The sequence below is a fragment of the Stegodyphus dumicola genome, chromosome 2 (genome assembly GCF_044657685.1).
Source record: "Stegodyphus dumicola isolate Sdum_Otavi_A_Nest chromosome 2, ASM4465768v1".
NCBI lineage: Eukaryota > Metazoa > Arthropoda > Arachnida > Araneae > Eresidae > Stegodyphus > Stegodyphus dumicola.
In genome coordinates, this window is record NC_140769.1 from 275,754,200 (window position 1) to 275,778,360 (window position 24,161).

Sequence of the window (24,161 nt, forward strand, 5' to 3'; positions counted from 1 at the left end):
TTGAAAACGAAAAAATTTCTATTGACAAGTTAGTCGGTATTCTTGACACAGCAATTACAGGACTTGAACATCGGAACTTTGTAACTGAACAAGAAATTATGTCTGTTTATAGAATTAAAGAGAAAGTATTAGCACAAAAAATGAAGCAACTTACACAACTTACATTAATAGAAATGTTTACTAAAGTAAACAAATAAATATTAAGCTTTATTTTTATTTTTATTTTATTTTTTTTTTTTTTAATTTTTGATACCCTTTAGATCATAATTGCTCTTTATTTCAGAAATTACAGTTTCATATTTTTAATTGTATAATTTCTGCATACCACCTTTACCAGTTTAAATTGGTGATCTATAATCCGGAAAAACACCTAATCCGGAATCGCCAAGCCAAAGTCCCGATGAGTCCGGATTATGGACTTTGTACTGTATTAAGATCCTCAATAAAACCCAACTTTTAGTTGCAATTTCTACAACTTTTTCTGATTTTTAATGACCAAATGGAATAACTTAATTGACCAAATCTAATGAGCACATTAGCTCATTATGCTTGGTCAGAAAATAACTGAATCAAAAAATTATTCAGCTATTCAAATTAAGTATGAATGCTGAATTATTTTATAAATTTAAAACAATGCTGAATCATTTTTTAAAAATTTAAAACAATGCTGAATCATTTTTTAAAAATTTAAAACAAATTAAATAAATATGGCTAAGAATATTATAAAAATGTAATTTATGCTACGCATTGCTGTGAAGCAAAGAAAAGAAACCTATAACAGAAATCTGTATCTAAACCTATTCAAAAAAGTAAGTCAATTTTTTTTAAAAAGAGAAACATCAAAATCTGGAAAAATAATTGTTTATTCTTTAAAAGAATTTTTAACATTACATCATTCACAATAAATATTTTTCTTGCATTGTTACACAGGGATTAATTAAAATAGTTCCATATTATAATATTTAACCACATCGTATTCTGACTTTTAAATTACATTATTTATTTGTGGGGGCCCAATTACACCTCCAAAGAGAAGGGTAAAAGAGAATTTACAATATTTATATACAAAACACCTAACTTATAGGTGGAAAAGAGTACAATGGACTAATAAAACTAAATACTAATAATACCAAATCAAGAGAGTTTCCCCCCCCTCCTCTTGAAAAGAAAAGACCACAGTAATTTTTTGATTTCCTTTCTTTAAAAAGAAGCAGTTTTTATTTATTGCAGACTATTTAATACATGAATATTATATTTATTAAAAGGATTGAACTATATTATTTTTGGGAGAGGAGGAAGTTCCAAATTTGTTTAAAAAGCTGCTTTTTAGCAATCAAAAACTTCAGTTAATAATGAAATGATTTTTCCACATTATCAATACGAACTTAAGAACTAATTTTAACCGATGCTACTTGTTTTGAATACGCAGAATAAATTTTTTCAAACCAATCTTGAGATCAATATTGGCAAATCTTCATTGTTAGTATAATGCACATGCCAAGGATAAACAGAATATCTTTTATGATATAAGCAGGAAAACTAAGTTCATATGAATGTTTTGTTGTTAAAACAACTGGTAAATAAAAAACAAATAAATACTCATTCAAGAAGTAGTGAATTAGTTTTATATAAGTTTTAATAAATGGTCTTAAATGAAGTATGACTTATTTTTAGTCCTACATTCTTACTCACTTTCATTAAATCAATCAGTCATTGCTAAAGTCACAAAAATTTATTTGAAAATAACATTTTCTGAAAACATACCAAAAATACTTTTCTTCAATAACTTACCAACTCCATTTCTTCAAAAATACAGTTAACTTCACAATGTTTTTATGTTTTCTTAAATTTTAAATTTTAATTAAAAATCTTTTTAAAAACCATGATATCCCTCAGTAATAAATATATACCTCATTGAATAAAACATGTCACAAGTAATATTTATATCTATAACTTGTTTTATTAAATATCTTGAAATATTCATCTCTAAGTGAATAAATTAATGAAGTTGCTTAACTAATCAAAATATCTGAATTTAAGAATAAACATACTTCTAATGAATCTTCAATTTTTTTTACAGCTACAGAAAACCATTGTTCTTCCACAACATACTGCTGAGGATGATCAGGACTTGGTAACCTAGCTCTAGGATCATAATAATACAGATGATATTCGTCGCTAGATTGCTGAGATTCACTAGCTTCACCATTTATGTCAGCACTGGGTCTGAAAACAATCACACATACTTAAAATCTTTGCACATCTGAAATTCCACACATGTAAGGCATACAGAATCAAATGCATTAAAACAGAAGAACTCACAACTGCGAGAATAGTTACTAGGCAACTTTAAAAAGGTCTTCCAAAATAAAAACTCTAAATAGAACTTTATCATGATTATGAAAGCTAAATTTAAAATAATATAAGCATAATTTTTCAATTATAATATTTTTAAATGGTTATTTTAATATCAGGATGGTTTTACAGATATAAACATTGCATGTATTTTTTAAAGATAAAAGTGTTTTTAAAAAGGTTTTAAGAAAAGAATAGCTAATAAAAATTAGTTTAATTATTTGGCTTTAGAAATTTCCTAAACCATTTTAATATTAAAAAAAAAAATTCCTTATTTTTCAGTGCTCAGCTGTTTTTAACCAAAAATCATATTTGAAATTTTTATTATAAACACACATTAAAATAATAAATCAGATACATAATACAAAAATACACAAAAAAATTTTAATTTAGAAGCATTAAGAGCTTTAAAAAAAGGGGATCATGTAAATTTAAACTAATATACATATTGAAACTTTTAAATTAACACAAAAGTAGCTAATATTTAAACCTTGTATTCAGCGAGATAGTAGAAATTCACTACTTAACAACTATAAACAAAATTTTTCAATCATTGTAATACTCTGTGGTTTAGGAATTAAATTTCAGTTTATTAAATAAAGGGGGCCAAGAACATAGAATTATCTTAAATATACCTATTTATCAAACTTCAAACATTTTAACAATCTCCGATAGTTGTTATAACAGATTTTTTATGCACTTGAAATTTTTTTAAAAATTACTGCTCAAAATAGGCCTCCGTTACTTCTGATGTTGCAAATCAATACTGCAATCATATTAATTTTGGTTAAATTAATAACTATGTAAAAATTTAGAAGCTGATAGGATATTATGATAATTTAGCAATATAAAAGTACTTAGACATACAAAAATTTTATTTGAGATCAAAATATCATCAATGCATGGCATGACTCAAATTGATTATTATCATCATTCTTCAAATATAATTTTATTATACATATAAAATAAAAATACCCAACATGTGATAATTTTTCAGTTATTAGAATAAATTTTTACAAAAAGGAAGATAATATTAGGAAAAACAAGAACATAATTATCAGGGCAATAAGCTGATCTACTTCTTTTATGTTAACTATTAGCACAACAGCTGTTATCACAGGGAATAAAATATGCTATCAGCATTCATGTGATTCGGAGAAATGAACATTTAATATAATTAAAGCAGAGAAAAACAATAACAAAACAGTAAAAGGAGTTTTTACCTTTAATTCTTTTCACAACATAACCAAAAGTAAAAATTATATATACTGCCACTCGCAATCTCACTGAAAAACTGGTAGAATGAAAAGATAATCATTAAAACACTTAGTTCGTTAAAACTTTAGATGTGACATACTCCCACCTTAAATTGTCAGGAGCCAAATTAATACAAATGGAACATATTAATGTTTTAAAAGTTTTCACCAATCTCTGGGGGGGGGGGTGAGGCTTTATTGTTTAACCAATCTGGGTTACAAGCTTCTTCATATTTGGGTAGGTTAGTCTGCTGTCCACTAACATTACCTTCATCCACATCTTAAGTTCCTCCATTTCTCACAGAGTTTTCAAGTGCTGCTGAACAGGCTTCAAAAGAAAATATTCTCTGTACTGGCCTTAAGCCTCTCTTGATGCAAACTAATCTTGTTACCTCTACCAGAAAGCAACTCCTTTACAAGACCCAATGTTATTCAACAGATTTTATACCATCATTTCCGATTAGTATAATGTCACAGAGTCTGATTTGCTGACTTTTCCTCATATTTATTTCTTTGAATTAGTCCTAAATATTCGGATCTAAAATCCTTTCTTACTATACCATTTTTTTTTATACTTTAGCCTTTTTGTTGAGAGAATTTTCATGAATTTGATCACAGTCTGAATGTCAGTTTGACAGAAATCAATTAAGAATGAACTCAGGGATACAGCAAAATATTCACTTTCATTTTCTGAAAGGTAAGCGAGCGTTATGGTTTAACAATAGATTCTATGTCACATAAAAAGATTGACATATCTTCGTAACAAAGCAAAGGCTTTCCTAATACTTTCCTGAAAATTTGCTTTATAACAGCTATCAACCATTCCCCAAAACCTCCCCACTAAGAAGCAGCTGGGGAGCTGAAAAACCACTGAATCCCTTTCGTTGTGCTATACTGTGAAATTTCATTCCAATTCATGAATTGTAAGTTGTTAAATGCTCTCACAAAATTTGTGCTGTTATCATAGAGCAATCACGAGCAAGGGTCGAGAGCATATCACGAGCAAGGGTCTGCCTCTTAACGCAGTAAATCGACAGAAACTCTGGAGATATGTAACTGTATTGAGATGACAAAAGTTCAAAATGTACCACATGATAAATGGCACAACAAATATTATAGATAATTGTCAGAACAACCACTATACCTGATTAAATTTACTCCTTTCAAAAACTGATCTAAAAATTATATATATACTCTATAAAGTGAGCACAGAATTTAAATATCTGAGATCATTAAAACTGTAACTCTCTTAGATATAGGGCAGAATATACTTACTCATGGATTTAGATTAATTTGTGTGGATTTCACCTAAATAGGCTATAATAGAATAAGCTTAAAGTCTTTCGTATGTAAAAATTGTGATTGCAATTATACCATATATATATAAGACTTACTTAATTTAATTCCCTAAACTGTTAAGTGATGTAAAATAATTTTATCATTATAAACTTTTATCATCATGTAAGTTTTAATATTTCATATAGTATTTTACAGTGCTGATACATGATCAGAATACAATGTTTATTTATAAAAGTATTACTGCAAAATATTATTTGAATTAGTCTAGAAACTCAAATTATTATTAACAACAGTTCTAAAACTCTCTAGCAATAAGGCTATGAATGATTTAAGTAATAAGATTATTATTAATACAATTTTAATTGTTTGAGTAGAATATCAAAATAACTCTGCAAAGAAAACAACACTGAGATTTAAAAGTTTGGGAAGACAACAGTCTTCAAACTGCACTCTATGAATCCTATACTACTGTAAGATTTTCTCAAAACAAAAATACGAAAAAATTATTAAATATTACATTGATTGAAAGCTAAACATGTGAAATTTTTAATAAAAAATACTTTTTTTCCATTCCTATTTTACCAGAAATAATATAAAATAGATTTTTCTTTTTGACTGCTGCTACACAAATCAAGGAACTTTGACAATAAGATTATTTATCTGTTTGCAAGACAGTCCATGCATTTCTTGTGTCCACTAATTACATAAAGAACTATAAATTTAGGGGGTTAATTAAAACATTATTTTTCATTTAATTATGAGCATCAACAAGCCAGACTGTGGTAACTTGTATTCTAAGAAAACAGATTCAAAGTACACCTCTGTTTTATGTACAAACCTACTATTATGTTGGGGAGGAAAGATATGAGAAGTTTAGCTAGCTAGAGCATATCCTAGAATTTTGAGAGCATAACTAAGTCAATAAACATCTAACAAAATTGCAAGGTATTGCAATTTTATCACTAGCTCTTCAAATTCTGCAGCCAGAGATAAGTTTAAAAAAAATTAACAATCAGGAATGAAATGATTTTACAATCGCTTCTTTCTTTCGATGCAGTGAACTGCATCCACACTATTTTTCTTCCTAAATATGTGTACGTGTACCATATGGTTTGATTCTTGTGATGACATCTGAATCTTATAACTATGTATTTGTAAATAATTATACAGTAGTTAAATTCTCTTCAGATTTTTTTTTATTTGTCCAAATATTAAATTAACTTTATTATCTAATAATTTTACAATTAATTTTTTCAACTTTTAAAAAATTTTTTGTAAAATTTTGTAGATTAATATTTTTTTAGAATGAATGAGTGGTTGTAAGAACTGGGAAATTCAATGACAGTAAATGAAATAACAATGACAGTAAATGAATGACAGTAAAATAGTTATTAATAATAAGGAAGCAAAGATATTTTTTTCTTTTCAAAACGTTTATCTACCATAAAAAGAGAAAAATACGATGAAGACTATTTAGGATTTGGCTTCATATGAATAGGAAACAAAGGTGAGCCAAATGGACTGAATGATGGATGTGTGTGTGTGGGGGGGGGGATTTGTAATACTGGCTTAAATCTTGTAAAATTAAAAAAGACATGTGGGGTATAATCATCAGCATTTACATAATAAAAATACTCAATACTTTTAACATAAACATTGGAGAGGTCATTTTCAAAATATATGCATTTTGTCAATACAACATTTTTTCAGACTTTTTTCAGTTACTTAAACTGTTGAAGAATGAGAGGCATAGAATTAATACATATAGTAATAACAAATCCATATATCATAGTTGCAATACCTTGCAAATTTGATGAAAAATATGCTAAACTGCTAAAGAAATTAATGCTAACAAAATTGATAGCACACAACTATGATATTACAGTCATTTGATGAAATGAGACAGTGGCACTGTTAAGTGAAGACGAATTAATATCCCATTTAAAAGCTCCTCAACATTTTATGATGCAGCTGGATGAATTAACAGAGCCTTTTAGTAAGACTAGTAACTTAGTAACTACAGTCCAAGAAGATATTCTTTTTGTAAAGCATTTGCAGACAGGACAAGCAAAGGAAAAAGTTTTCAGCTTATTTACAAATAGATGAATGAACAAGGAGTTATCTTGGGATTTACCTTTGCATATTTGTATGAAGAGAGCAAAAACATCACTGGGTCTAAACAAAAAGGCTATAATAAGAATATTTGCAACTGCCCCACACATGGAAAAAGTTACCCCCCACATACAAATTGGCTTCCTCACAACACTCTCACAGTAAAACAAATAACAAAAAAAGTAAAAGAGATTTTCAGATGACACAGTAAAATTTACTTATAAATTTTAATAAATTCAGAGAATTTGATATTTACTTTTTTATGTGATGAATTATCTAGCAATCATACTGTAACATAGATATTTTTTAAAACAAAGACTAACATGATTACGCTCAAAGACAAGATGATTTTAATTTGTGATCTGTTAGGGACACATTTTTGTCATTTTAAAGAAAGGTAATACATCCTTAATAGACCTAAGATGTATATTATTAACAAAAAATTAATGAAATGCTTTTAGAATTAGATATTTTAACATCATGTCAAAGTTTGTCATAGATCATAGTTTTAGATTTGAGTTACAGTGTTAAAAGATGCATATTAAAATAGACTTCTCAGCTAAAACAAATTATTTAGTTCTCAGACAAAACTCACACAAAAGGGTTAGATTAAAAATCTATTTTAGAATTACAATGTATGTGGTTACTTGCTAATGAATAAAAGAGAGTGTTTAGTTGATTTTTTACAGACTAAACATTAAAAATTATTTATCAGCAAAAACTCCTTAATTTTTGGTTATGAATTCATATATAGCATTCTTAAATATTAATTTAAAAAAAACACTATACAAATCTTAATGCCTAACATAATTTTCAAATTTTGTAGCAGCAAAAGTAAAACACAGAAATAATAATGAATGTGAAAAGAGCTTACAGCATCAACAAAACGAGACTTCTTTATTTTGCATTAAAAAAATGCAGGCATATATGCTCAGTAAAAGTTATAATCAAATAAACCAGACTTTTCAATTAATATAAAATGTAAGCAACATTGTATATTTTTAATGCTTTATGTATATATATATATATATATATATATCAGTCAAAAGTTGTTAATTCGGACACCCATAATCCAGACCTCAAAGCTACAAACTTTCTGCGCATGCGCGCAAGACCTTTACGGCTGCGAATATGCATGTGCGCGTGCACAAAATACGTTTACGAATGCACGCTTAATGTATAACGGATGGTATAAGCTAAGCTAAAATTATCTAATTCAGTTAATGTTGCAGATTGCGTTGTTCCTTAATCTTCGAATTGGATTCGGCTTATTATTTTTTGCAGACTGTTAGAGCAATTTTATAAAAGTAAGCTTGAACTTTTGATATGTCAAATAGAATTTCTGATATATATTTACTAATATGCAATGGATCTACAAAGCGAAAGTATGTTTCGAAATCCATTAAACAAAAAGTGGAATTGCTGCAAAAAATGGATAAAGGTATATCCTTTGTTTATCTAAATTTTAATGTTTGTTTACCTAAACTTTGTTTATCTTTAATGCTGCGCAATGAATTGGAAGTTGATCTGTCAGCACTATCCTTATCTTCAGGGCAGATGTTTTTATTTTATTTGGCTTATAATTCCTTACTAAATGTAGTATTTCATCTCGATGTACTCCGTCTTTGATATGATTTAAATCAAATTCCTCATCATTATAATTCGCTTCCGATAGCAAAGAAAGTGACAGAGGTTATTGAAAATGAAAAATTTTCGATTGAAAAATTAGTCGGTATTCTCGACACAGCAATTATAGGACTTGAACAGTGGAACTTTGTAACTGAACAAGAAATTATGTCTGTTTATAGAATTAAAGAGAATGTATTATCACATTAAAAATGAAGCAACTTAAATAACTTACATTGAAAGAAATGTTTAATAAAGTAAACAAATAAATATTAAGCTTTTTTTTTGTGTGTGTGTGTGTGTGTGTGTAAATTTTGATACCCTTTGGATCTAATTGTTCTTTATTTCATAAATTACGGTTTCATTTTTTTAATTTTATAATTTCTGCATGCCATCTTGCCAGATTTAAACTGATGATCTATAATCTGGAAAAATCCATAATCCGGAATCGCCGAAGTCCCGACTTTTGACGATGATTAACGACTTTTGATTGTATATATTAATTATATATATTATGCAGAAAAGATAAAAATGCAAGATATACTGGAAGGTTATCAGCAGAGTCAACCAAGATAATTTGTGATTTAAAAAAAAATCATTATCTAACTATTATAAAACTGATAAAAAAAATCACTGTCCGATTATTCTCAAAACTATCAAAATTAACATTTTCAAATTTGGTTTGCAATAAGTACTTCACATAATAAAGACATATGTTTGCATAGTAAAGATTTTACCTCAGTATTGAAAAAAAATTTATTTTGAACTACTAATATATTTCAATGAGTGGAATTTTAAAAATTGAAAACTATCACTGGTTATTCTAAGATTTGTTAGCAATATTTATTGGTTCTTCGTCCAATGTGAATCGATCAACACCTTACAAATACACTGATACCTATAAATATATTAAATATTTACATTTTACATTCTAGACCACGCAAACGGAAATTTCTGGCTCATTGTTTAAAAAATTTTACAAGAACTTCACTGTCAGGATACTTTTGTAAACTGCTTCATATAAAATGGATTATTATCATGGATACAGCATAACATACTTGTTAGAAAAATCACAAAAACTAAAAAAGTCATATAACAAATAATTTTGCAGCTAACTCACACAAGAACTTTATTTTGCCACGTCTGACATATATTTAAATTACAGAATTACCTATTTCTGTAAAAAAATAATGCAAATAATTTTTTCAGAGAGACACAGAAAAAAAAATAATAACAGTGTAGGTCATCCATCACCGATATTAGAATAGTTTTATAGAATAGTTTCTATGCTGTATATTAGAATGTCCAAGAGTTCCTGCAGCAAAAATATGTACTTAGAATGAACCGCATCTTGAAGTTCCTAGAAAGTGCTAGGTGGGAGCTGCAGTAATGTAAGCTGGTGTCTTAGTGTCCCACATATGTTGTATTGGATTTAAACCTATGCCATATTATAAACATATGGATTGTTCCCTCTGCTGAATTCTTTTACCATCAAGATCATCAATCACTAATGCAATGCGACGGAAATGAGGATTATTGTCCATTAGAAGAAATTTATTATTGATTACACTTCTAAACAACTTGACATACGAATAAAGAACCTCATCCTTCAATATATTAGCATTCATATTTGCAATAGTAAAAATGTGCAAGTCAGTGAGTCAATTCAGAACCATACCTGCTCATACCATGATTCCATCACTTTTATACTGATTCCTTTTATGGATTTTTGCATATTTATTGCATGTATTTTGCTCCATCCAGATTGTAACATGTTTGAAATCACTCTGCAAACAAAACCAGACTGTAGTATTCCAATCATGAAGATCTTTGCACCACTGCAACTGAACGCATTTTGCAGCCTGTTTGAGTTAGTGAGTCACTAATCATGAATGTCCTTTACAACACAGCCCTATCACTCATGGTACATTTGGAAGCCCAATAAGTCTTAAAGAAGCATGGCGAGAGTGCAGCTACAATTGCCTTTCGAAAAACTCACGGTTGATTTAATTAATTCAATTACAACTTAACATAAATAGTGAAACAACCTTACTCTCATTTGAAGATAAAGTGGTTTATAATTGCAACCAACATCTTGGTTAACCATGACAGTCAGAGATGAATAATGTGAAGCACTGATTTTCAACTTAGGAAAAAGTTTTGCTTTAATTAAATTGGCATATAAACACTTCTTATTTGCCACATTTATAAAAAAAAGATATTAATGTTTTATGTAAAAGATATTTTTTATATATAACACTAATGATTTAAACATCTATTACACATATATTAAAAATAATCCCCCAAAGATTTAAATCCTTTACATTTTCAAGTAATGAAGTATATAATACATTTAATGATGGAAAATAATATATTTTGATATTTAATATTTATTAGAGTTAAATACCTGGTTGAAGAAACTTTAGGTACATTATGATGTGTTGAATTAGACATCCCAGAATCAGCCATCTTCAAATCACTGCTTTTACCTTTGTCACTGTCATCTGGTACAGATTTGCTAGTAGAAGGTTGCACAGAAATCTTACAAGTGTCAATTGGAGCTTTAGCTCCATCAGAGTCATCTTGAAGACTTTCTTGCGAGTTCCACAATTCATTTGTAATGACCACTTTGGCTGTCATTCCTTGATTATGAAGTAAATGCTCATTTTGAGCTGAAGATCTCACTGAACAGGATTCAACCAGAGCCTCAGCTAGAGCTTCTTGCTCATTTTCACAGAAACCTTCACTGCTCAGTGAGCTGCGATTACTATTCAGTTTGAGCTCAGTAGGCTCTGTAGGTTGTTCATGATGAAAACTGAGCACACAGATTGTTTTCTTGTCTGATGCTTGTTTATCACAAGGGCACCAACTGGTTAATTGCCCAACATCAACTGAACGTCCTCTGCGCGCTGAAAAACAGGCAAGGCTACTATTGTCAGTATCAGTACCCGTAGTGGATGAAGCAACAGGTTCTGTTGTTCGGACATGAACATACGGGCAGTACCAACGTCTACCTCCACCATCAGCATATGTAACACCTGGAATTGGATAATCACTCCAGTCCAGTAAACAACCCTCCATGGCCGGGCGGAAGCCAGGAAACACTTCAATATCTGCTCTTTTAATGGTATTTCCATTATTACTGCTGTTGTTCTTTGTTTTCCATACTCTTTCAAGTGTTTTTACATGCCAACACCGAAGCTATGAAAGAGAATAAACATTAATTAATTAGTGGTCTGAAAACACAAATATCTCACATTCAATCTAAAACATTCAAGTAATTTGTAATATAAGTCAAATTTACCAAGTTTACAGGTGTGTCAATATTTTAAAAATAAAGAGTTTAACTTAAAATAATAATTCATAATTAATTTATACCTAGCATTTTTATAGTTTCCAATTTATTTTAATACATATATTTCTTTAATGTTACAGTAAATTAAAAACTTCTTTATTTAAAAAATGATACAACTTTGTTATAAATGGAATTTAGAACTATAAAAGATTGTCATATTGTATTAACTCTAAACCTGAAACTTCTGAATAAAAAAGTCTAATTTTTGAAAATATGTACAAAAAATACCAGGATCTGAAATTTTTGACAGATCTATAAGAATTAATTGACATAAACTGGGGGGGAAGAGGTCTTAGGTTTTCCTGGATTAAACCTAAATTGCAAATTATGCACAAAAGAAAGCAAGAAAATTGAATTAAAAGAGAGCATCAAATATAAACTAAATTAATATCAATAAAATAATTTTTAAAAAACTATTTTCATATATATATATTTTTTAATCTGATTTTAAATGCAAATTTAAACTTAGAATCAAACTATGGGAAAAAATTGATAAATTACTTCAAGAAAAGTCAAACACTACGTATATAAATCTAATATAAATTATTCTCTTTCTTCTTCATTAATTACTACTGTTTTAAGCTATATATTTTTATGGGGGGATTTAAAATAAGAAGTCATTTTAGAATTTAAAGAGGAAAAAACACTTTTTTTTAAAAGTAGCGTACCTGTCCGAAAAGTGTTTGCCTGTCCTGGGGGGAGAGAGCAGGATTCAATGCAGCAAGCCTCCATAAAATCACCACCTCATCACATAAGCTGCTACATGCATGCTGAGATGCATGCGAGTTCGTATGTACATTACCACGGCCACCATGCCCACCTGAGCCCATGTGTAGAGAAACTTTGGTGTTGAACCACCAAGTGAGTATCTAGAAATAAATGAAACATTTTAGGAAATATTGACCTTCTATATAAAACTACCTATACTCTTTTCCATATTTCTTTGAAGTTTTCAATACATATAATACAGCTATGAAAATTGTAAAAAATACTGTTATGTTCTTCAATTAAAAAAATGCTAAGTTTAAAATAAGACCTCTAAAATCTAATAAATATTAGTGACACAAATGATAATTTTTTATTCAAATGTAAAAGTTTCTGCATTATGAAATTTAAAAATAACCAAAAAAACTTTGATTAAACAGGAGAATTTTATTTTTTATACTTTTATTTTGTAGAACAAAAATAATGTCTAATGACATATAATTCAGAATTAACTGTAATATATGATATACTGCTTAGTTACTTATTTTGCATGCATTCACTTCACTTCCATACAAAGCTATGATGTTAAAATTCAAACCCAAAACTAAAATAATGACAATGCAACGGTAAAGTAAGGTGGAGAGAAAGATATAAAAAATAGTGAAATTTTTTTAACATTGAGGAACTTTTTTATAAACATACATTGAAACAATTGATATTAACAAAATTGCATATTCATCAGATAAATTATTTTCAAAATATTTTTTACGCTTTTAAATTGAAGCAAAAAATAAATAAATAAAAAGTATAAATAAATAACTGCACTGTTTTCAAATGCTCTTAGCTGTGAGGATTTCCTTAAAGTGAATCAATATACCACTTCAGTCAATACATTTCGCATATATGCGCAATTAACAACTATGAAAAATCACTAGAGCTGAAATTATGGATTCATTATAAAAAAAATCTGTACCTTTTAAACTCCTTTTTTTTTTGGGAGGGGGGGATTTTCTCCCTTTGCATGCCAGAAAAATCTCAACAAATGCTATTCTTAACAATATAGTCCCATTTGCGTATATCGCAAACAAAACCAGTTACAAAGCTTAGCAAAAAGGTTAAAATTTAACCCTTTCATGCCGACTGCATCACAGCTATGCTGCCATGAAATGCAGTTATTTCCCGGCTTGGACACTGATGCGACAGACTGTTTTCTCATTCACCCCTGCCCATCACACATTCATATGAGAGTTTTGGAATGATTCAGAAACTAACATTTTTTGCACAAGATGGCATTACATGTCCATAGGATTTGAAATATGTGTACATTTGACCGTTTACTCGAAATGAGACAAAAATGAGGTCACACTGATTATATAAAAATATGATGAAAGGTATGTTCTAGACTCACAGGCTTCCTGATGGTTCTTTGAATGTATGTGTGGTATTTATTGATGAATGGTATAAATAATTTTTTGCTAGACCATTGAGTCTTTCTTCAAACGCATATGTGGCATTTATTGATAAATGTAATGGAGGAATTTTTTTTTGGGGGGGGGCTAAAGTTTTGAGTATTTGGGTCTGCAGCCCAGTTTTTAATTAAGCATTATATTTGAAAAAGAGGGAACAAATAAACTCTTTGCACACTTTTATCACATAAATTCAAAATTAATTTTTTTAAAGACAGCAGACTATGCCTCCAAATGTAAAAATTTGTCTAAAATAAAATAATTTTCAGAGATTCACAATCTGATCTGTATATAATAACAATAAAAAGTGTTACTATGTATGTAGAAAAAGTTAAATAATTTTTATTAACAAAATAAATCCACTTTTTCAACCAAAAAATGTTACTATACAATGCACTTTTGCTGAAAAATTCATTTACATAGAAAGGTATAACAAAAATTGCTGATAAATTTGCTACTATGTATAATTTTCTATGAATCAAAATTTTATTTCTTCATATCCAAACCTCTGCATGTATGAGAATTCAACCGTAGTTTAAGTAACAAAGTAATATGCACAATGTGGTAAAAAAAAATCAAGCATGCTTGATGCTAATCAAATGTTGCTATAAAAATTTACTAAAATATTTATGCTGTTTAAATTTTCTTTTTCTTTATTGCAATTATCTTCTGTTGGAAATTCAATTTTGTAATATGGGAGAGAATTTCTTCATATAATAATGACTCCAACAAATAAATTTAAAATATTTACTTTAGAAATAAACTAAAAAAATCATACAGAACATAAGATTAGAAATGGGATAGATTGCATATATTTATGCCATAGGAGCTCCAGAGTCACTGTGTAGATAGTTATCTTTTTGTTTATCACCAACAATGGCACAGTACAAGTTCAAAACTTGAGGAGAGCAAAGCCCCCTACTATTCTCAAAATAAAGAGGGTTAATAGTTTTTTTTTGGGGGGGAGGGGGTCCAATCTAGATTTATTCATGTTAAATTCTATCTGGTGCACATAGAAAAACTGGTGGACACAGGAAAAGAAATAGACAAAGACAAATAATTATACATAAAATTCAATAGGGATAGTAATTCTAAGAGGTTTTCTTCAGCAATAAAAGGAATTTGCATTTTAACTTTCTTGATCTAAGAGGTATAACCAATGGGAAGTTCTTTGTTGCAAGTGCATCAGCAATACAATGCTAAAAAAATAAAGCATTCGCCATTATAACATTAGGAAATTAAATCACCAACATATGAATCTCTCTCACCAATATAAGAATTATCCAAAGAACTGTGCAAGGGCTAAATTAGGCTATTTTGTTTCTCGTGTCAGTTTAGATCACTTTTGTTTCTTAAAACTAATTACAAACTATTTCTCAAGATATAACATAGATTAAAAGAAATTTTTATTTGAAAATATCCATTGTAATAATGCAGTAATTTCTGACGCATTTAAAAATTTTCAAAACTCAATATTTAAAGAAAATAATTTAGAAATGCAATTCATAAGATAAGTACATCTTACATGAAAGTTACTCACCTGATCACATTGTAACACTTCTTCCGTTATGATCTCCAATAGCGGAATGGCATTTCGGTCACTTCGATGAAACATTTCCCGTACTATGGATAGCAAATTCCACAGTCCTTCAGGTTCCCGCCCTCTTAGAGGTCTTAAGAGACTAGCCCATTCTGCTGCAGCAGGAGGTGCAGTGGATGACAAATAATTTACATCACTAAATACAATAGGAGATGGTACACATAACTTTATGAGAATTTTCCTAATATTATCATGCAATGTTGATCCGTCAAGACACCACGTTGTCTGTTCGTTGATGGATGCTCCAGCTGTTGGATCTGTGTGTATAAAAGTTAAAATCTATAGAACTATGAAAATTTTATATTAAAAATAAACTTCAGCTAACTTTCTAATAACAGTAAATTTTATTATACATTGAAATATGAACTCAAATTCCCATAAACTTGATATATTTAAAGTTTTTCTAGGCCATATATAAAACAACATAAATCACAAGAGTGTATATGAATACTATAATGTAAATAATGATATGGCATACAAGTACACATAATAATAAAAATTGTGATTTTACATAAAACTTTTTCTTTAAATATGTAAGTTGTAAACTTCTTTAAGTTTGATGTTAATAAATTAAACATTTCTAATGCAACCGAGAAAATTCATCTATTAAAAGACAGGTACAATCTTCTTTACCCTAAAGCAAAAAATCTGGTATGATCAAACTGAAATGATGAAATAGACTAAAAAGAAAAAAATATTGCATTCGTTGAATCCATGAAGTATTCCCCACCTCCATACAAACTTATCTAAAAATAAGGTGATCCTTAGAATTTCTCGTATCTTAGTGTTGTAATTTCTGAATTATTAACTATTTTTTGACATAATAAATTTTTCCAAATTGCTAATCTAAACAGAAGTATTATTACTGTTAATAAAATGAAATACATTATTAAAGAATCTGCTAGATATATTTTAGCATTTAATTTCACTCATTTTAATTTTTTAGAATGAAAATCGTTTCCTCTGTTCATGGGATTGAAATTAAAGGAATGATAATACTTTGAAGTGATTGTATTTAGAATCAAGGTAACACAGTAAGAAGCAGCGGATATAGAGAGAAGACTGCAGTCTCTCTATCATTGCAGAATTTTATGACAATGAAATTTTTTATTTTGTATGCAAAGTAATACATTAAAAATCAAAGTATATAGATTCCAGGGTTAGAGAAATATTACGTACACAAGGTACATAAATAGACCCAAATGTTTCCAACATGATATAGCTCTAAAAGAGAGAGAGAAAATTTTAATAGTTTATTTTCAACATAATCTCCTTGTACATCAACATATTTTCTACATTATTTACTGAGCAAATATATGTTCCTGAAAAAGTTAACTGGAAAGTTTGGCCTCAAAATGTTCTACAACTGCGTTTCTCATGACATCATCATCAATAAATCCCTTTCTGCAAATCACATTTCAAGTTGAAGAACAATTTGAATAATCACCTGAGGTAAAAGTCTGAGCTGCATGAGCAATGGCCAAGCTCCTAAAATCCGCACTGCTGCTTTTAAATTGCCCTTTCAATTTGCTAATTTGGAACTACAAAGTCATATTACCCATCTTGTGTCATGGTATCTATCTTGAAACTATGTTCAAACAGATGAACAAAAGATCAAAAGATGTTCAAACAGAATTCACAAAACAGTTGTTTTAGATAGAGCCAATCTTACTACTATCACCTCAAATTTAATCTTTCATGACTAAATATTTTCTGACAACTTTCATGAGAATGATCTATGGATTCTTGACCACATGCAAAATTGTTTTACCCATTCTTTCATTGTAGGACAAAAAGGTTTGGTTTATTTTATTATGTCAAAACATGCTAGGGCTATCTGCTTAAGGGAAGGATTGTTTTCTATGGGAAACTGGGTTGTATTCACCTTACACATTGGGGGAAAACCATGAAAACAAACATCCATTCAGCTGCCTGTTTGCCTGGAATTGAACCCATTACCAGCACTGATTGCACTGTCATTCGGCCACTGGTGGGCACATAAAAAGAAATAGACAAATAATTATACATAAAATTCAAGCATTGCTTCACTGTTTTGGAATTAAGACTTTCTTTAGTCAAAAATTTAATGAGAGAATGACATTCAGTTTTAAACATTTCAGAACAATCTAGCACACCACTTAACTCAGTAAACATGGAAAAAAAAAAAAAAAAAATTAATGGAAAGCTGTCTATTTCAAATGGCCAACAGAGGTTTAATGAGTAGACTTACTGTTCTCTCAATATCCCCTTCCCACAAAAAAAAAAAAAAAAAAAAAGTTACATAATATAAATAATATTTATTCATGTTTGTATTCAATTTCTATTCATAGCTATTTTATGCAATACAGGACTATGATATGGGAAATAGCAAACATAATCCTTCAAATGAGTAGTAATATTTTAGGTGAACATAAGATCTATAAAAGAATAGCCAAGTGTACTTGATAATTTGAAGGTACACCTTGCACCAAAGAGAAAAAAAAAAAAAAAAAAACTGCACAGATTTATATCTCTCATTCTACTGGACTGATTGTCGAAGTTTTAGGATTAATTTATTAGATTTATACATAGCATTGTTCTAACATAGGTATTTTGATACAAAAGCGAGCTTTTTCCGAAATAACAGACAATAAAAAATCGTACAATCAGTTTTTAAAAAATTAGATCTCAAAATTTTAGTTCCTCCGTGTTAAATGAATTTGGTATACAGTGGTGGCCAAAATTGTGGACATTTTTGGAAAATTTTATGTTTTTGAACTTTGTATGCTTATAGAAAATGTTACATTTCGCAAAATGCAAACTTGTATATATCATTTTAAAGAGAATTTATTAATGAATTCAATGAAAAACACAAAATTCAATTATTTTGAATACAAAAAAAAGAAAAAAAGTTATATGTAAAATTAAATAAAAAACACATTTATTAAGTGGTTTGTAATGTCTAGCTTTCCTGGCCAATCACTGTTATTGTTCTGAGAACCAGTCAAATGTACTGCCAGTAGAAGCTGACATCATGTTTACACTTGAAACAATTCATTATTTTGCTTTGTTCTGTAGAAGGAGGACCTGTTTCTTATACACTGCAATTACAAGTAGGAATTTTTGTAAAAAATTTTAGTATTTAGTCAAGAAGCAATGACATCAAATAAAAGAGTAGATTGGACACCTAGAAAGAGATGTAATATTATTGAGTTACGAGAAAGTGGTCTTTCCTATGCTGAAATTGCAAGACAGGTGGGTGGTTCAGTGACTACATCTGGAGTCCAAAAGTTTTGTTTACGATATCAGGAGACAAATTCAATAAAACACAAAGAAGGAAAAGGCCGAAAAAGGTGCACCACATCTATTGATGACAGAAGAATAAAAAGACTATGTCTCCAAGATAGAAAAATGTCATCAGCGGCCATCAGAAGTGATCTGAATGATGCTGGCGTTTCTGTCAGTTCAAGAACAATCAGGAGAAGATTAACAGATGTTGGACTGAGAGGTAGAATTCCACGAAAAAAGCCTCATCTTAATTTTCAGCAACGAAAAAAAGACTACAATGGGCGAAGGAACACATTAATTGGACAGATGATCTGGTCACAAGTTATATGGAGTGATGAAACTAAGATATCGTTATTCGGTAGTGATGGGCGAAAATATGTAAGACGTAGAATAGGAGAAGAGCTACATCCTGACTGCATTCAAGCAACTGTGAAGAACCCAGTTAGTGTTATGATTTGGTCATGCATGTCAGCAGATGGTATTGGTCGCCTTCATGTCATCGATGGGACACTGAATGCCAGAAAATACATCGACACTATTCTAAAACCAAAACTTCTACCTTCCATCAGAGATCTCTTTCCCAACAATGCTTCGTTTATTTTTCAGCAGGATTCTGCTCCTTGCCACACGGCCAAAATATCGAAAGAGTGGTTTCGTACAAAGAGCATTAAATTGTTGTCATGGCCAGGAAACAATCCTGAACCTTAATCCTATCGAAAACCTGTGGCACCGTTTGAAAACTCTTGTCCGAATGAGGCGCCCATCAAATAAAAGGGAACTAATTGAGGCTATAATTGTTTCCTGGCACCATGTAATAACGAAAGAAGAGCTTAAAACTCTTGTCAGCTCAATGAAACGTTGATGTGAAGCTGTAATCAAAAATAAAAGGTACCCTACTAAGTACTGATAACTCACTGCAATCATCACTATCTAATGTATATCGATAACTATTATCGTTTAACTTTTTTTGTATTGCAAATAATTGAATTTTGTGTTTTGTATTGAATTCAGTAATAAATTCTCTTTAAAATGATATATACAAGTTTGCATTTTGTGAAACGTAATGTTTTCTATAAGCATACAAAGTTCAAAAACATAAAAATTTCCAAAAGTGTCCACAATTTTGGCCACCACTGTATATTTATTAATATCTTTTTTTTGTTGTTAAACTTACTTGATTCTTTCTTTCACATTTTGAAATTTAGGTTCATTCCAAATAAAATTCGCCTACCTTTTATGATTTATTTTTAAATAAGTTTTATGAATTTTTCAAAGAGAAATTTGAATTATAATTTATAAAATTTTTATCATCTTAAAGTAGATGTATTTCTAGTGCCAAAAATTAGAGTTTCTTATTCAAAATTTTATAAGGTATACGTGAATTTATATATTGGCACTTTTTAAAATTTGGCATATTTGTTATAAGCAATAACAACACCGAATCTGGTTTATGCACCGTGTTAAAATCATATGAAAGCATGAATGTTGATCTTTTTCCTGTTCGTGTACAATGAAAAAAAGGAAAGGAAAATAAGTTGCTATGAATTAAGAAGTTCTCCAAGTAAATTTTTCTTGGTACAAACTGGAAAAAGTGCAGCAAGATAAATTTTTAAATATTTCTATAAATTTTTAAATTTTTCAACAAAAATTACAAAACTTAATATCTAGACATAGTTTGACCTGTAGAATCAAAATATGGGGGAAAAAATTGGTATGTTATTTCAGAAAAAGTCAGATTTTGTGTCAAAATACCTATGTTAGAAGAAGGCTATGTATAAATCTAATATATGTTCTACGTTGCGCTTTTGAGACATGGAAGACGCAAGTTAAATTTCGAAAATCGGTCCAGTAGGACGGAAGATATAGAACTGTTCCCTTTACTTTGTGCATGGTGTACTGTTTAGGATTGAATGTCTTTCAGTTTCTTTTCATGCCTATATTAAATTTTCCCATCATAATAATCGGTACATCTATATCAAACTCTTCATTAACAAGCAATCTTGATTCTGAGTCCCTCATAAGTTCACTAAAGAGAAACAATTTTAAATTGACAGTATTAACTAACAGATGAATGTCTACAGATGTCAATATAAAATGCAACTGTTCGTTAACTGTAATATCGATCACACATATATCATTGGCCTTATTTCTTCTGTCCTTCTTCCACAGTTTAAAGTAAACTGAACTGGATTACAGTTGGCAATGCTGTTTAGATTCCTTACAGAGGAGCCACATTACTGATTTGTTTTTTTTTGGGGGGGGCCTGTTTTCAGAACAACTTTTCAATGTAGTGTACATAAACGCTTTCAGTTCAAAACCCTCCACTTGAATAGGTTCATCCTCATAAAATCAGACTGCTTTATTATTTCATCTGGTATAAAACTCTTATAATGTGCAACCAAATTTTGAACATTTAAGTTAGTGATTAGAAACTGCTCGCACAACACAGCAATGAGTTTATCATTCTTAATTACTGTAGTCAAATTTTTCATAACCTACTGCAAACACTTCAAACATAATTGAACTCATTGGTCCATAAAATGTTTTGTAAAATATTTTGTACCTTGTTCAATCTAAATACTTTCATCGTCATTCATGAATATATTATCCTGTGTGATCAATCTGAGGTATGCCTAAATCTGATGATAATGTACAGGATAAATTTGAAATTGTGGTCCCTTCATCTATTTGAAAATAATTTGTGATGCTGAAATTCTTTCACTTTTTCTTTTCATAGAAGCATTTTGGTCAATCTTTGTGCAACTTATTTGCTCCATCGCTCTTTTTTTCTTCACTTATCTGAACAGCTGCTAGCTCTCTTCTCCATTTCAACAAAATTTTCATTGACTCATTTTAAAATTTCATTAATTTCAATGAAACAAAATTCACAAACTGCAAAACCATTCAGGACTGCGTTGCAGTCGCCAGTAGATGAGAATGCACTTAAATGGGAATGCACAGCTACTCAATGTTAACGCACACAGGACATGCTGTCCATCAAAATTTCCATGATTGTTGCTAACTAACTGTCACTTCACTATGGCTTAACTATAATGCTAAATTCTAATTTTTTTTTTTTTTTTTTTTTTTTTTTTTTTTTTTTTTTTTTGTAGTGTACACCTTCCAAGCAAAATATAAACCAACTCTCTATGATTTGTAGTTGCAAAGTTCTAAGCATTTCCGTAATCCACAAAAACATCAGAATTTTTTCTCTCCACAGATCACCATGGAAGAAAGCAAATCTATGTTAAAATGCATACGATTTCTGTAATAAAACTTCCAAATTTATTCTACAGTACAAAGTCCGTAATCCGGATGTCCATTATCCGGAATGATCTATAATCCGGACCTCAAAGCCACAAACTAATGCATGCGCGTAATGCATTTACGCATGTGCGTTTGATGCGCGCGTCCGCTACGCATGTACTTAAAGCCAGTAAAGCGTTTACCCATGCGTGCTTCTGATAGTGAAGAAAGTAACAGAGAACGTTATTGAAAACGAAAAAATTTTGATTGACAAATTAGTCAGTATTCTCGACACAGCAATTACAGGACTTGAACAGTGGAACTTTGTAACTGAACAAGAAATTATGTCTGTTTACAGAATTAAAGAGAAAGTATTAGCACAAAAACACGAAGCAACTTAAACAACTTACATTGATAGAAATGTTTACTAAAGTAAACAAACAAATATTAAGCTTTTTTTTGTGTGTATGTATATTTTGATACCCTTCAGATCATAACTGCTCTTTATTTCATAAATTACAGTTTCATATTTTTAATTGTATAATTTCTGCATGCTATCTTACCAGATTTAAATTGATGATCTATAATCCGGAATCGCCCCGACGAGTCCAGATTATGGACTTTGTACTGTAGAACTATTTGCCACTGCATATCTACAACACATGCTTATTGCAAAGAAAAATTTTATGCGAGGCCAAAAAACTTTTGGAACTATACATATAACTTTATAAATATTTGAATAGCTTTCCTTTATATTAACGTTATTAAAATTTACTGCCAGATTTTTTACTAATTATGCCCTGCTTTTAAACTGATTTATTTTGCTTCACATTGATAAGTAATGTATTGTTGTAATATGAAAGATAAATAAAAGATCTGATGTTGAATGGATTGATAACAATTCCTTTTTTGTTAAGACAAAAACTACTTCACAAAATGAAAACATCACAATTTTTTTAAGCATTAAAAATGAGGCAGACAATGTAATAATAATTACAGGCCTGTTACTGAAACACGGTAAACTATATACAACTAATTATATATTGTAAAAGACATACCAATTATCTCTACGATTCAACCTTATTGTCAAATGGAAAATTTAAAAGTAAACACGATAAAATGAAAATGGCTAGCAAAATAGAACATTTTCTTTCTTTAATACTTTTATTACAAAGTGGAAACATGCTAATTATGAAATAAATTTCCTTACAGGAGCTTAAAATTTTTATAATGATAAGAATGAAGTGAAATGTATATAAAATCTGTTTTAACATATATAATGTTTTCTCACTTACCCGGAGCACCACCTAAAGTATTGATTGCTGTCTGTTGACTTGATAAAAGTTCATCTAAAAGACGCTGAGCTGTGGGTAATATCTGAAAACAGCAAATAAAATTAGAGAGAAATTTACAAAAGTGTTTCAGCACATGGGTAATATATAAAATATCAAATAAAATTAGCCAGAAATAAATTAAGTTTTTCAAAACTTTCATGTTCATTTGCATAGATAACTTACACAAATATTTAAAATCTAAATATTTACAATAAAACCTTCAAAGAATCGCACACATCAAAACCACAAATCTGTAAAATTACTGCTTAAAAAAGGTTATAGACTTTTATAAAATAATTCTTTTACAGAAATCTTTCCCTTTGGCATAGTATGAATACTGGAAAATGATCTAGGAAATGCATCAAAGTGAAAACATCCAAAAATACAAATTACCGAGTTACTGAAATTGTAAACGCAAAAACTTTTATTTTCCATACTTAAATATTAAATTCATCTATCAGAATGTAACACGTTTTTTTCAACCTTAACTTTAAAAGAAAGAGGAAGAAGATTAAAATACTCAGGAAGAGTAATATAATA

At 29.4% G+C, this 24,161-nt stretch overlaps 1 protein-coding gene across 3 annotated transcripts in view; it reads right to left on the reverse strand.

Annotated features, from left to right (window-relative positions):
• Window positions 1–24,161, reverse strand: part of Dora (zinc finger SWIM domain-containing dorado) — a 159,700-nt gene that overhangs the window by 63,305 nt on the left and 72,234 nt on the right. For all 3 annotated transcript variants that reach the window (XM_035358942.2, XM_035358941.2, XM_035358940.2), the window contains 5 exons: window positions 23,583–23,664; window positions 15,715–16,031; window positions 12,672–12,872; window positions 11,056–11,849; window positions 2,052–2,226 (listed from right to left, as the gene is read on the reverse strand). In XM_035358942.2, coding sequence (XP_035214833.1) covers window positions 2,052–2,226; window positions 11,056–11,849; window positions 12,672–12,872; window positions 15,715–16,031; window positions 23,583–23,664 — 1,569 coding nt within the window. The remainder of the gene's footprint in view (window positions 1–2,051; window positions 2,227–11,055; window positions 11,850–12,671; window positions 12,873–15,714; window positions 16,032–23,582; window positions 23,665–24,161) is intronic.